The 13,628-nt window shown below is 46.6% G+C and overlaps 1 protein-coding gene and 1 long non-coding RNA gene across 5 annotated transcripts in view; one reads left to right on the top strand and one right to left on the bottom strand.

Moving 5' to 3' along the window:
• The window catches only part of LOC129384027 (uncharacterized), a 116,012-nt gene that overhangs the window by 48,210 nt on the left and 54,174 nt on the right, over positions 1-13,628 (bottom strand). The gene's annotated exons all lie outside the window — the stretch shown is intronic.
• The window catches only part of LOC126528528 (uncharacterized), a 99,684-nt gene that overhangs the window by 18,548 nt on the left and 67,508 nt on the right, over positions 1-13,628 (top strand). For 3 of the 4 annotated variants that reach the window (XM_055069080.1, XM_055069079.1, XM_055069081.1), the window contains exon 2: positions 4,307-4,489. In XM_055069080.1, the coding sequence (XP_054925055.1) occupies positions 4,307-4,489 (183 nt within the window). The remainder of the gene's footprint in view (positions 1-4,306; positions 4,490-13,628) is intronic. The other variant, XM_050176397.2, reaches the window with a different exon arrangement.

Here is a 13,628-nt window from a genome sequence, read left to right on the forward strand (position 1 = left end):
GACCCCGGACGACGTCTTTGTTCACCACAACGCGAACACGCGCGATCGCAGCTTACGAACAAGCGAAATAAGAGGGGAGGGCCTCCTTTGTACTCGCTGATCCATTGAGCTAAGTAGTGGGTGGTCAGTCGCCGAACCGGTCTAAGGCAGTGCGCGGCCGCGCGCACAAGGCCGGATCATTGAATTAGCCGCAGACAATAGCGGTTCGCGGAGAACCGGCGCGTCCCCCTTCGCCGCTTTGCGAGCCACGTCTGTAGCCTTTCTCTCAAGATCCGTGCAGTGTTCAGCGCAGTGCAGGCAACCAGACCAAGCTAAAGGACATACCAGCACCACGCTCGAGAGCCGCGGCACTGGACCTTCTATATTTGAGAAAATTCTGAGCACTGGTGCTCAAGCCTCAAGCGGGGTTCATTTCTAATTCGGCAGAGATCGATGATGCTCATACATAGCGGCTTGCTAGACTTCAGACGCGTTAGGTCATTGCGGGGCTCGTAATATACGCAGGATTCGGGTAGCTGCTGCATCTCGCTAGCGGACCTCAGCCTTTAAACACCAGGAATGATTGCGTGATAACTGTGTAATGTCGAGTTTGGTCACGGCAGAAGGAGCATTGAAAACTGAGGCCTTTCCAAGAGGTGCTTGGATGCGAGTTGTTAGGCTGTTGTGAAGAAGCAAGCTGCCATAGGCTTGTCACGCCGTGCAGGCAATCGATCTTCTTGGGGTGCGTTGTAGTGAACCAAAAAGCATGCCGTACTGAAGTGAGCGAAAAGATGGCAAAAAAAAAAAAATTTCACCGCCGATTACGATAATCCCTAAAGCGAAATTTGAGCGCAACTTTATACGTATTTTCTTCTCGCGATATATTGGCTGGCGCGGAAAATCTGCCTCGTGCGGCACGTTGCAAACGGAGCGAAGTGCACCACGGCTGTCTCGCAGACATCCGCTCATGCAGCGCTTTGTTTCCATATGTGGTATCGGTGGCTCTATCGGTGAACAGACGACGCGGGCTACACTGGCGTCCTCTAGTAGCCATCGTCGCCGCTAAGCCCGTCTTGCGAGGCACTATGCTTTTCTTCTCACGCTTTCGCCATACCCTCTGCCTTCGCTTTCCCACTGGTGGTTCCGCTGCACCATCCTCCACCGCTTTCCTCCACGCGCTCTCTTCACCCTCGCCGTCTTTCACCACCCGCTGCGCTTCGCGTTGGCTCTTTAATACTTCGCTGTGCTCATCGGCTCAGTTATGAGGGACGCCGACGCTCGCCGCTGTATCGGGCGCCTAGGAGCGGCGCTCGAAATGAGCATTCTTGTTTAGATTCATTGCCAATATGAACAAGAGGCACTCCCACCGTAGCACATGCTCTATCGCCGACGGTGAAGGGAGTCAGGTGGCCTGTAAGCGTCGAATACGTTTGCTTTGCTTCTACGGGGAACCAGCGGCCAGGAGGTGGTACGGTAGTTTGTGTGTGCAGCTGAACGTCTACGCGGATACCATCTGATGGGGAGACCACGAAAATGGTATTTCTGGATGATAACAGACGTGCGCCTGTATCAGCGTTCGCTTTAGCTCTAGGTGTGCAGCCAAGCTTTGGCCAAACCCATGCGCATTGGCGAAGCGCATTGGCGAAGCGCATGCGCTCATAGGTTCTAGTACGCCCCTTCCCAGTCCGGCCAGAAGCTGGACACACGTAGTACCTCAATTGGAGCGTTGAAATTGCATGACGGTAAATCGGAGCCTGTGCTGCCGAAAACTGTTTCCACCGCCCGCTATAGGCTACATGTTAGGACGTTGCTGTTGGTACTCTGCGTTTCAGCGCTCGTTGGTTCAGCCGGCGACCGTGCAGACGATACGTAGTCTGTATCTGTATCTCGAAAACGGAAGGAGTTTGTAACTACTCCACACATGGTTCCGAGCAAACGTGCACCATGGTAGTTGTCGGCATCGTTCAGAACGCCCACTGACGCTTTACGGCCGAACTTGAGGCGCTCAGCGAAGACGAGGGCAGTAGCTGCAGGAGATTGACATTGGTGTTCTCATCGTATACCACGAGCATCGATAGCGACGGCTACAAAGTGCATACTATGGCTTCCGAGATAGGGTGGCCCAGATCTCGAAGGCCGTATGTATACAGACTTACAAGAAAGCTGCACGGAGTCGCATTATACAATAGTGGACGCGCGACAGCACCTTTCTGGTAGCTCTGAAACGAGTTACAATCAGCATATGCAGTGGCACGCGTGTGTACTATAACAATAGAAAAAAAGAAATGCTGTCTTATCGCGGCATTGTTAGCAGTTTGCTTGGACTGTATCGTTTGGACTGGATTACGTTTTCTTGGACATTTTCGCCTACCATATCGACCGCAAATAAAGGCGGGGACAGCGGAAGAGAACACGAAAACGACACGTTCTCATCCGCTGTCCCCGTCTTTATTTGCGGTAAATATGATATGCAGTAGACACCAACTAGGACAAACTGAAGTTCTTTTGGACTGTATCGTTCAATGAATCATTTAGCGGCGTTGTTTGCCTGGTTTGCCGGAATTTTATTTGCCGATAGGCAGCCAAACCAGCTTAGATCTCTACAACAGCTCACCTCTGCAACCAGGCAGCGTCGGGCTCAGCAGACCGCTGTGCAGAGAGCAGCACAAGCCGCAGCTCGCCGTCGGCGCCGGCCGGACAGTTCAGATCGTTCTCGTGAAAACGACGCGAAGATACTTCGACGCGAACACCTGTAGTGCGTGGTGCCCAAGATGGAGCTCCTACGTAGTCGCTGTGACTGTGCTACATGTGCCACGCAGGCCTGCGACTTTTTTTTTTTTTTTTACGACTACAGATTTTTCATAACGCTCTGAGCGTAGCGAACGCGGAGTTTTTGTAGAGGCATTCCGAGGCGACGCGGACGTACTCTGCCGCTGTTAGCGTGGCTTTAAGAAGATTAAATAATCAATTCTTTTCTTGCAGTAAAAACAAGTTAATAAATTACTGTGGTGCCTATTAGCCTTTGATCTCTGTATAAGTAGGCTTCTTTTTTATTGAGTTATGTATTTTTTCTATTGCTATCTGCTGTATGTACACTTGTATGAGAACGGTTATTTTTCTTTTGTTCTTTCTCTCTTACCCTCCCTTTTTTGCCATGTGTTTGCTGTCTGCTGCTGCTGTCACGAGAAGGACTAAGAACTAGCCAAGTTGCTCTTTTGTAACTTTTTTCCTTATATCCTCCATAAACTTGTATATTTATGCAAATAAATTCATTCATTCAATTAGAGTTTATTTTATTAGAACCTTGAGGGTGGTTGTCTAAATGGCAAACTTGGAGGCGGTCACATTTTAGTGCACCCCCACATTGTTTGTTTTTGAACCATGAAATTACGACTCATTCAACATATTCACGTCCAATTTGAACGCTCTGTCCTAGCAATATCGAAACCGAGCGCGCCCCCCTGCTACGTAAAATGGAGACGCCCCGGGACGAAGTGTGCCACGAAGTTTGAACGATGGCATGTTGCGGCAAATAGTGACACGGTACGTTGCGGCAGGTGCTTGGCAGGGACAACGTCCCTATCAGTGTCTGCAGCGAGTTTAAAACTTCGTCGAGTTTTTCAGTCACGGGGCATTTTCTCCTGATGTGATAGCAGAGCGGCCTAGTCAAACGAAATTCTACTTTGTGACGGTACTTTGATTCTATCAAGGTCAAAAGTAGCGAGCACAGGTAGAAGGGAGGGCACGGGATGTACGCTGGATTTTTCGTATTTTTTTTCTTTTTCAAGACATGTCCGAACTGGACTTGCAACTAAATTTTAATTGAATGAACGCTTAGTTGCAACTCCAGCGTAATATCAGCTCTAACCTAACCTCACCCAACAGGATCACTCGGAGAGAAAAAGCCTGATTTCGACGTCATGTTTAAAGATACGAGATATCGCCGTGTCACCATCTATGACTCAGAAAAGAATCTGGCGCACACTGAGTTTTCAACGGTGGTGGGCCCTCGACTCACGTGGCTGCATCCAACCAATTGCACAAATTGCTGCCCCTGTCTCCGCGATGAGATGTGAAATAGCTATACAATGCGCCAATATGGGAACTCGCTCGTGCTAGACACCCATTCAGTTTTTTTTCGTGACGCAGTCAGTAGTTCACTTGACCCTGGCGTAGCACAATGGCGCGAAACAACTCTCGAATGTTTTAGCATTAACATAAAGTTACTTCTATGGTATGCCGTTGGTAAACCGCACAGTAAAAGAGAAGTGTGGTTCCATTCATTCGCCAGTATATCTGGCTGTAACACGTTACTTTTTATTTTCAGCAGATGTTGCCTGCGGCTATCCAGGATGCCCTGCTCACGCCACTGTCACCTTCTCGCGTGACGATATGGCCCCCGGTACAGTGGCCACGTACGTCTGCGACCCCGGATGCGAGCTCCTAGGACCCGGCCGGAAAGTCTGCACCGGCAATGGAACCTGGACTCCCGACGGACTGCCTTTCTGCGGTGAGTAAATGCGCTTGTGCATTCCACTAGCGATACGTTTAGAGACAACAGGCGTTAATCTATGCAAATCGTTAAAAAACATGGTTAAGTTGGCGTTTATCTGTGAATTCACCATAAAAATGAAAATGAAGGCGGTGGGAGCGAGACCGCGTATTTCAGCGATCCCTACGTACTTCGAAAAAAAATTTTTTATGCGCGAGCATCTCCTTCTTACAGCCGACAACTTCCCCATCTCAAGAATGAGTTTTTTGTTGTTGTTGATACCACACAGCTAACGTTGATGGATGTTGGGGCCACTGAGATCACATGCGCAGGCGGCACGACTCTCAGAGTCAGCATGTCGCGCTAAGCCCTTCGAAAGAAGTTACTCAATCGTCAAACCCGCGCTAGCGCGCAACGATTAGCTCGTCGAGCTGGCACCTGCACACCGCCGCATGTCACGGCGCAAGTTCGAATCCCCACTGGCGGTGAGGACAAAATTCCGCTGTCCTGCGCCCTATGACAAGAGAGAGAGAGAGAGAGAGCAAATGATAAACGAAAGGTAGGGAGTTTAACCAGGACTGAGCCAGGTTGGCTACCCTACACTGGGGAAAGGGGACGGAAAAATTAAAAGAAGAGAAAGTCCACTGGATATATCATTCGGTTAATCAGTCCGGATCACAGACGTTGACTCAATCCGGAAGCTTTGAAATATCGCAGCAGCGCTTTAGTGGCATATTGTAGCTGCGATATGAGAGGCCATGGTCCCAAGATCTTGTTCAAGGTGAACGGCTTTCTATCCAACTGATTGGGAGCAGTGCAGAGGTCATGTCTTTCATTTTCAAAAGATGGGCAGTAGCACAGTAGACGTTTTATAGTTCCCTCGACACCGCAGGCATTGCACTCGGCGCTATCAGCCATTCAAATAAAAGAAGTATATGCATTGGTGAATGCGACGCCCAAGCGTAAGCGGCACAGCATTGTTTCCTCATTACGCGGAAACCCTGGTAACAGCCGCAGTTGCATAGAAGGATCGAGGGAATGCAGCCGATTTTGAGTGAATTCAGGTGTGTGCCACTTCTCCAATGTCATGCGGTGCGCTAGCTTGCTTAAGTGTTCGGCTGCGTCAGTCCACGATAACGGTACAGAAACAAGGGTTGCTCCTTCGTAAGCTTTCCTAGCAGGTTTGTCTGCGAGGTCGTTGTCGGAGATACCGCAATGGCCAGGCAGCCACTGAAACCCGACGTCGTGTCCTTTCGCGATCATATGATGGTGCGTTTCTCGTATCCCCGACACGAGTTGTTCACAGGACCCGCGACGAAAAGATGACAGAAGACATTGTAAGGCCGCCTTCGAATCGCAGAATATGTCGAAGGTCAGCCAACGGTTGCGAGGTGGCATGACGACTCCGGCTTTGTAACGATGACGTCGATGTGTGAAAATGTGTTTCAATGAAAATATTATCTAGTGTGTAGCAAATCAGTACAGAACTGCAAGGAGCATTGGCATTAAAATCTTGCGCATCGAATTTCTTGTCATATATGGTAGCTTTTCATTCCCATTATGGCAAGAATGCCATACTTCTGAGGAGCAGCTTGCATAATTACATGATCAAATATTGTGACTCCTTGAAAATACAATCTAACTAAAGTATAGCATGGCTTGGGATGTGAACCAAAAATCAGATGTGATGAATGTCATGCATCAAAGGCGACGTACGAAAAGTATTGGCAAGGCAGTGCATTAAAAAAACAAATAAAGCAAATCATAAATTGAGAAAGGCACTATCCTGTTTCACATAGCCCTTCCATGCACGTGGATTTTGCATGCGACTATACATATACTTGCACAATGAACCAACTACCTGAAACCAAAGCTTTTTTCCTACTGAAGTGGTTAAGATGCGCTAAAGTAAGAAAAATTATAGCACTTCACAGAATCTTTGTCTCCAAACAAGTACATATGTGTCTGGAAGATTAATACATCGCCTCACTATGCACTCTATATTAAGTCCATAAATTTACCATGTGCAAAATGCTTTATATTATTTTATTTTGCCTTATAAAAATTATGTCTAAGGAAGCCATGAAACTAAGGGGCTTTCGCTTAACGCTATATGTTCACATCGACCAACTGATGAACAAGTGTTCTACTCAGATGCTCTCAGTTCTTTTCATTGAACACCTCCCTACCTCCACTAGCATACTTGGTTGGCTAGTACAAGGAATCACCCTAATCAAAATACAAAATACCTGCCAGAAGCTATCGTATCACGATTTCACAGGAGAAATCATAATTTTACATTTTAAAAATAATTTTCAATTTCGAGTGACTCTCCAGCTTCTAAGACGTAAGGTGTGCACCACGGTGTACAGTTAAAGGCTTTAATTGCTCCTTGATTTCACTTCGGCAGGCACGAGCAGTTCTAATGAACTGGTTTCATGAGCATGCATGTAAACGATAATGGCTTCTTAAACATGGGATTATCTTCAGCCAACGGTTTCCCTTTCTGGAACCTAAAAGGAAGCGATATTCCTAAAAGTAGGTGTAAAAATAGATAAAAGGTAAGGCATGAAAATCTGTCTGCTTCATGTCAGCATTTAAAATACAGAATGACAGTGGTTTGTATTTGCAACGCTGCATTCACATGTTGTTAACTGTAAGCTATTGAAGCTGTTAAATGTATGTAAGCACCTAACCACACATGAGCTGTTGCTTTTTATAGTGAACACAGACACCATGCTCATTGCAAGTATGTATCATGTCCAAAAAACAAATATGCGATTTCATCGTACCACTATTTTTTATCACATGGATATATCTGTTGAGGGGCAAGACAAAAATCAGTCACTTCTCACAAAACTAATCAGCTTTTTTTAAACACATGTCTAACTTTTCAATCACACTTGCTCCTATGTGTTTGTCTCCAGAGAGCATACTTGATTTTGACCTTCTCATCAGACACATTACATAAATATACCATGTTAAGATGTCTGCCTAGAGCACGTGAGGATTTTCACCTTGGTGTGACATACTGTGTCTTGAAAGTTTTATTGAGTGAAATGGTACACCCAATATACCCACATTCTTGTTTTCTCGTCCAAATTACCTGGAAATGTATTTTGATTCTTCGGGGTGCGCTCCTTTGCGCTATGTGGAGTCGCGCTGGGCTGGCTCTCTTGACATCCTTGTGTCCTTGCAGCTGCCTTCTTCCGTTATATAAAACGGGTGCCTGAAAAATATCGCGTGCAAAAGTCAGCACGAGGACATGGTGTAAATAAAACAACATTAAGACAGTCAAGAAGTAAGGTCATGCCACTAAAAGAAAGTCTTAACTTTTAGTCTTCCTACTGAAATGCATGCGAAACATCTAAATCACTGCAACAGTCAACTGCTAAACTCGCTTCAATTTTTAGATTTAAATAAATAAATAAATAAATAAATGGAATATTAGTAATTGTCAGATGTCGTAAGTCTGTCATTAGGCTGGTGTGTCGCAAACACCACTTGTGACGCATGCCAAGCACGTGCCCAGTGTGCCACCCGCACCATCTCTGGTTTCGCCACTGCTCAAGCCGTAATTCGAACGTGATGCTCAGTAGGGATGAAAATACGGTCCTCAACTTCAATAGATATGACTGAATGTGCCTATAAGGAAGGACAGCAAGGCTTGTTATGGCAAGCTTACCCACATTTCAATACTAACAAGACAGTGCGGCCTGCACCTAAGCTTACTAAAAGGCATGCACTTATTTTCATTTATGAGGTTCGCAATGGAACTCATTTTTGACAGACTCGACTATGCAGCAGTTTCAAATCTAGCATTTTATACCCTTGAAGGCATCTAAAAGTAGCAGTTAGACCGCAGTTATTAGTTTATTAGACCAACTTTTTGTTCTGTGTACGACAGACGACTGGTAAACACGGAATTAAAGCAACGTTTTATTTTAATGCTTTATTTCTACACTAAAAATATTAAAGCGATAAACACATTCTGATCTGCCATGCTTTAGCAAGATGCACACATTATGCTTGTAACCCCCAGAGGAAGGGTGATTTAGCTTTTCATTTGACACAGCTCTGAAATGCTAACTCACATTAGCAAATGCACAGGCATGTCCAAAACAAACGTATGCAAAGCGCCCCTGCAATTGTAATTCAACACAGCAGCCGTTATATTCGATGCCGATGCATAACTCGCTGCTTGACAATTCAACGAGTTCGTAGACATAAGCACACTTTCAGATTCGCACCGTGCTCGAAAGCCGCAATAGGAGACATAAAATCAGACATATAATCACATTTCAATACATGAACAAAAACAGTTCAGTCTTAAGGCTAAACCCCACTAAAGAGATTTAGTGCGCGACGGCGACGAACGACAAAACGGGCCGTCGCTTGAACATATCGCTCGGTTCTGGAAATCTAGAATTCGTCGCTCGTCGCCCGGAAGTGCTACGCGCGACTAGCCAATAGCGCAAAGCCGGAACTGGATCGCTCAAATACTGCCGATTGAAAGCGGAACAAGCAAACGATTGGATTTTTATACGTTCAAGGATAAGAACCTACTGCAAGAGCTTCCGAAATATTTTTTGCTTCTTTTTACACTAAAATACATCAATTTAAATTACTAAAGCACGCGTCACCCTAGTTTTGACGCGTATTTGCAACCCTCATACCGGCAACGCCGGGGAGGCGTCGCTCAATATCGTCGCTCGCACGGAGTACGACTTGTAGTCGACGAGCGAATGCGACAGCCACCTCCATCGCATCGCGTGTAGCTGTCGCGCGCAAGATCGCTTATATGGGGTTTATACTTTATTCAGCATAAAACATGAGTTGCTCATGCGTTTTCAGTAAGTTCAAGATAACGTGCCCAACGGACCTCTTGCAGCATGCAGCTCAATGCATGCGGTAAAGTTTCTAACTAGCACTGGTGCTGCACGTAACTTCAGTGGTTGCAGATTACCCATGGGCGAGACACCGTCAAGCGCGCGGCTTATTTATAACGAAAGCATGCCGCCACCAAAATGACGCCTTCTGTTATGTGACTCCTTATTTTAAGAGCGTTAAGAACAAAGTAGACTGCCAAAGTGAATAAATTCAAACACACAAAACACACGCTAAGCACGCTCCGCACATGCTCAGAATCATGGGCTGGTGAACAAACCATTTTAAGCGTCCTCTCGCCTCACGTCTTACTACACATACGATGGTTCTGGCAGCGTTTGCAATTTTCCAAGCTCTTACGGATAGCGGCAAGGGATAAAATCACACGTTGTTGTCGCGACGACAGGCTTTTTCGATTGACATCGAGACATAGCGCGCTTACTTTGTCCGTTGCCAATCGCGTCGGCTAAGCGCCGCGACGACTTCCTGGCGGTACCATGTCATATACGCAGTATGTGCACCTAAGTTAGAATTCACTTACCGTAGATGATTTGTTGTTATATCCAACGAATGACGAACGAGTGTCGTGTTTTCGCGGCGACGCGAGATGGCTGACACAGGATCTCCCTTGGATGGCCTCCGTTGCTGCTCGCTGGACGGATCAACTTTCTCCGGTGCTGTGCTGTTCTGCGATGTTGAGCGCGTGCGCGTGCGCGGTGGAGCAACTCCGAGTGAAAAAGTAGAGTGCTCGTTCCGCGTTCCTTTGAATTGTGGCTGCCTGTTTTCTTTAGAAACAAAACGGTGTGTTCTTTGCTTAGCGTGCGGGAGTGATACACCATTATGTTCAGGGCCAGCCTCCTACAGTTGAAGCAGAAGCTTACCCTACGTTTTGTTCTCCATTGACGCAAGAGTAGAACGCGCATTGTACTCTTTCTCTCAGAAGGACATAGTGAAAAGAACATTTCACTCTCTCCCTGCTGACGGAGTGAACAATACATTTCACTCCACTTCACATTTTGCGAAAGTAACACAATGCTTTGAAGAGTAAATCGGCCGCTTCACTCCTGTGATACCCTCTCTAGTTTTTAGAGTGTACACGTGGATGTACTGGGGATATAATGAGTAAATTTGGAAGAGCGCCATTCTATTTTAGGACTTGTTAACATCCAGGGTGGGTAACTAACATCCGCTCTGCATAATTCAAATCTTGTAATACTGCTTTATGTTCTCAAACAACATCGTGAATGTTGCTTTTGTTTCTTTCGATAAGCGCGAGGTTTAATGGATGCTCCTCTGTTGGGTGAAGATGCGATAAATACGTCGGCATGTTTCAACCGTTCGTATGACTGGAAATTGTGGGTGACGAGCTTCAGCAATTACTGAGAAGTCGAGGTAGCCTGCGGAACCCCAAGACACACTCGCAGTTCCCTTGCCAGTAAACGTTGAAGACATTGCTCAGAAGTTTGCGATAAACCATGGAGAATAGGTTCCGAGTGAGCAATTTTCTTGTTTTATGAGTGCGTAGTAGTGAAGAGAGTAGAATTCCTGGTCTGGATATAAGTTGACAGAATTCGTTAGCAACAGATGTTTCCGGAGTGCTTCGAGCTGCGGCAAGGACTCGGAAGGGATGGCTGTGGGTAACTGGACCACTAAGAGATCGGACAACTGACCATATTCTGGGGACTGGAGTAAACGGAGACAACGACGCGCAGCATTCTCGCCATCTTCTCGTCCCTAATTTTTGTAAGCGTCTGCGCGAAGTTGACTGAACTTTCTGTGCCATCTTGTAGTCATCCAGTTTCCTTGTGCTGTTGTTTATTACACTTTATCGTTAATGAAGTTCAAGGCACTCTGCTTTTTTATAAACAAAGCAACACAATTAGTCTCAGCGCACATGTCCAATCACTGCGAATTGTTTAAAGCCTCTCAATAAACTCGTAGTTGTGTGAGGGCAAATGGACGAAGTTCAGGGTAAAACCAAGTGTAAATGCCAGTCACTTCCTTACAGGCTGAAATGCATCCTATTTGCAGCACCAGTAGGCACTCCATCCACAATTCTATCTAGTAATTTTTGTAGTGCACTTTTCGCCAGGGGGCGAAGAATAATAATAAAATGAAAGAATAATGTTGATGGGAGGTGTATAAACAGGGAAGTATGACGGGTGTCTAAACACATCTAAGACTTTCATGCCTCTTGTATCACATCACGGCACATCCATTCTGCGAACTGGCCAGGAATGGGCGCATACTCGAACATACCCAGTTGCACATACCTAGCTGCACATACCCGGCTGCACATACCCAGCTGCACATACCCAGCTGCACATACCCAGCTGCACATACCCAGCTGCACATACCCAGCTGCACATACCCAGCTGCACATACCCATTTGCGCATACCAAGTGCCAAAGTCGACTGCACGGGTATGTTTACCTCGTGGTCAAGTTGCTTGATTGGCCCAAACAGCAGCCGTCGGAAAGTTGTCTATTGGGCCCCATAACCAAGTGGCCCAAGTTGTCTACGTACACAGCTGCAGCCGGCCAGGAAGCGATGGCGGAAACGCCAAACCCGGGGGGAGTGGCAAAGAAAGCTTCGCGTAAAAAAAAAAAAATGTTCAGCGAGTTTACTCCGCATCTTGCGGCGTCTAGCCCGGCATTCACCGAGGCGAAACGAGTTTCATGCCCACGAAGATCGCAAGGTGGCTCTGTAAGCGGGAGTGGCGGAGTGCCTTTGGCGGCCGTTCTCGAGATACTCATTGCCAAGGATGAGCAGCTGTCACTCAACGCAACAGGGCCGGCCAAGTCGGCGCACCACGGACGCACGGTCCTTCCGAGTCGAAGGCCTTCGTTCGACCCGGTTGCGAGCAGCCGTCCGGAGTTGACGAATTAAACGTCAAGCTTCTCGGCGCAGGAAAATAGCGGAAGTGTTCGAGATACATCCGGCGCCTTTAGAATAAAACTAAACAAAGCAAAAATGCGCAAACTAAATGTATAAAGAATGTTGCCTTTTGAAGACTAACGTGGGCGGGATGACCTTGCGTGCATACCTGTACTGCTACAGTGACCTCATTCTGGTTTTGAATAGTCTCGATGGAAGAATTGGCTAACGGGCTGACGTTCATAGCGATTGTGACCTTACGGATGGATGCGGCGGTTCCGCCAGTCAAGGCACGTGAAGAATATTTGCATGTTCGACCGAGTGTTCCTTGATCTAGTAACAGGGTTTGGAGAAAACTACAGCATCAGGAGGCTTACCTGCTTGCGCGCACATTCTCAATTGCTTTCTTTTGGTGGTTCCATTTGCATCTCAGTGCCGAGTCCCCTGTGTAGTATTCTCAATGCCGAAGTACTTTCGCTTACTTCAAATTTCTAGCTGCTGCACTTAAAAAAGCTGCGACGTTGAACTCTCGGTTCCCACAAACGGCATTGTCATCCTTCTGTATTCGTGCGCAACTAAGCAGTTCCATAGTGCCGAATGGATGCTGCCGAAATTTACGACGTCACGGAAAACTGCATGTGGCGGAAACTACATGATGACATCGGCTCTTGCCACTATTGTTCGCGCATTCTCCGCTAACCTCGAGACTCCCTTTTCCTGTGTTGCAAAAGTAATTTACTAATTCAATTTGACCAATGCATTTTTAGTGTGTATCGTGCCATCTTAAGTTACTCACGGCGTCCAACGCATGCAACCAGATACACTGGTGTGTTTTAGAGCAGCCAGTTACCGTATGGTCCTTCATGACAAGAACGGAGTAAGAGAAACAAAACGCTATTGTATCAATTAGGATTGGAAAAGAGAGAGAGTGTGTGAGAGAGGCAAGCATGGATGAGACTGCATTTTGCAACCCGGCGAGACCGCCGTGTAATCGAATAGGATCTACACCCGACGACAGTTGGGTGAATTGAAACGACTGCTCGCATCGATTCTTGTCGTCTGCTTCACTCACGGAGAAGTAAGAACTTGCCGTGAAAGTCGCAGTTCAACCGGCTATCGTTGAGAAGTTTGGTGGAAAAACACACAACTGACAAACAAACGAGCTAACAAACAAACGAAACACGACAGATGAAATCTGCTTCGCTCATACCTCGACTTTTACCGCAAACCGTATCATTTGCTGCGTAGCTCGCCGCACTTTACGGCGAATCGCGAACAGTACATTTGCTTCTCATTTTCGTCTCGACCGAACTCCTCGCCCAAAATAATACGTTCTTGAACTTGGAGCTCGCAGACACCCCAGATTTCAATATATATATATATATATATATAT

This window comes from Dermacentor andersoni, chromosome 9, assembly GCF_023375885.2.
Source record: "Dermacentor andersoni chromosome 9, qqDerAnde1_hic_scaffold, whole genome shotgun sequence".
Classification (NCBI taxonomy): domain Eukaryota; kingdom Metazoa; phylum Arthropoda; class Arachnida; order Ixodida; family Ixodidae; genus Dermacentor; species Dermacentor andersoni.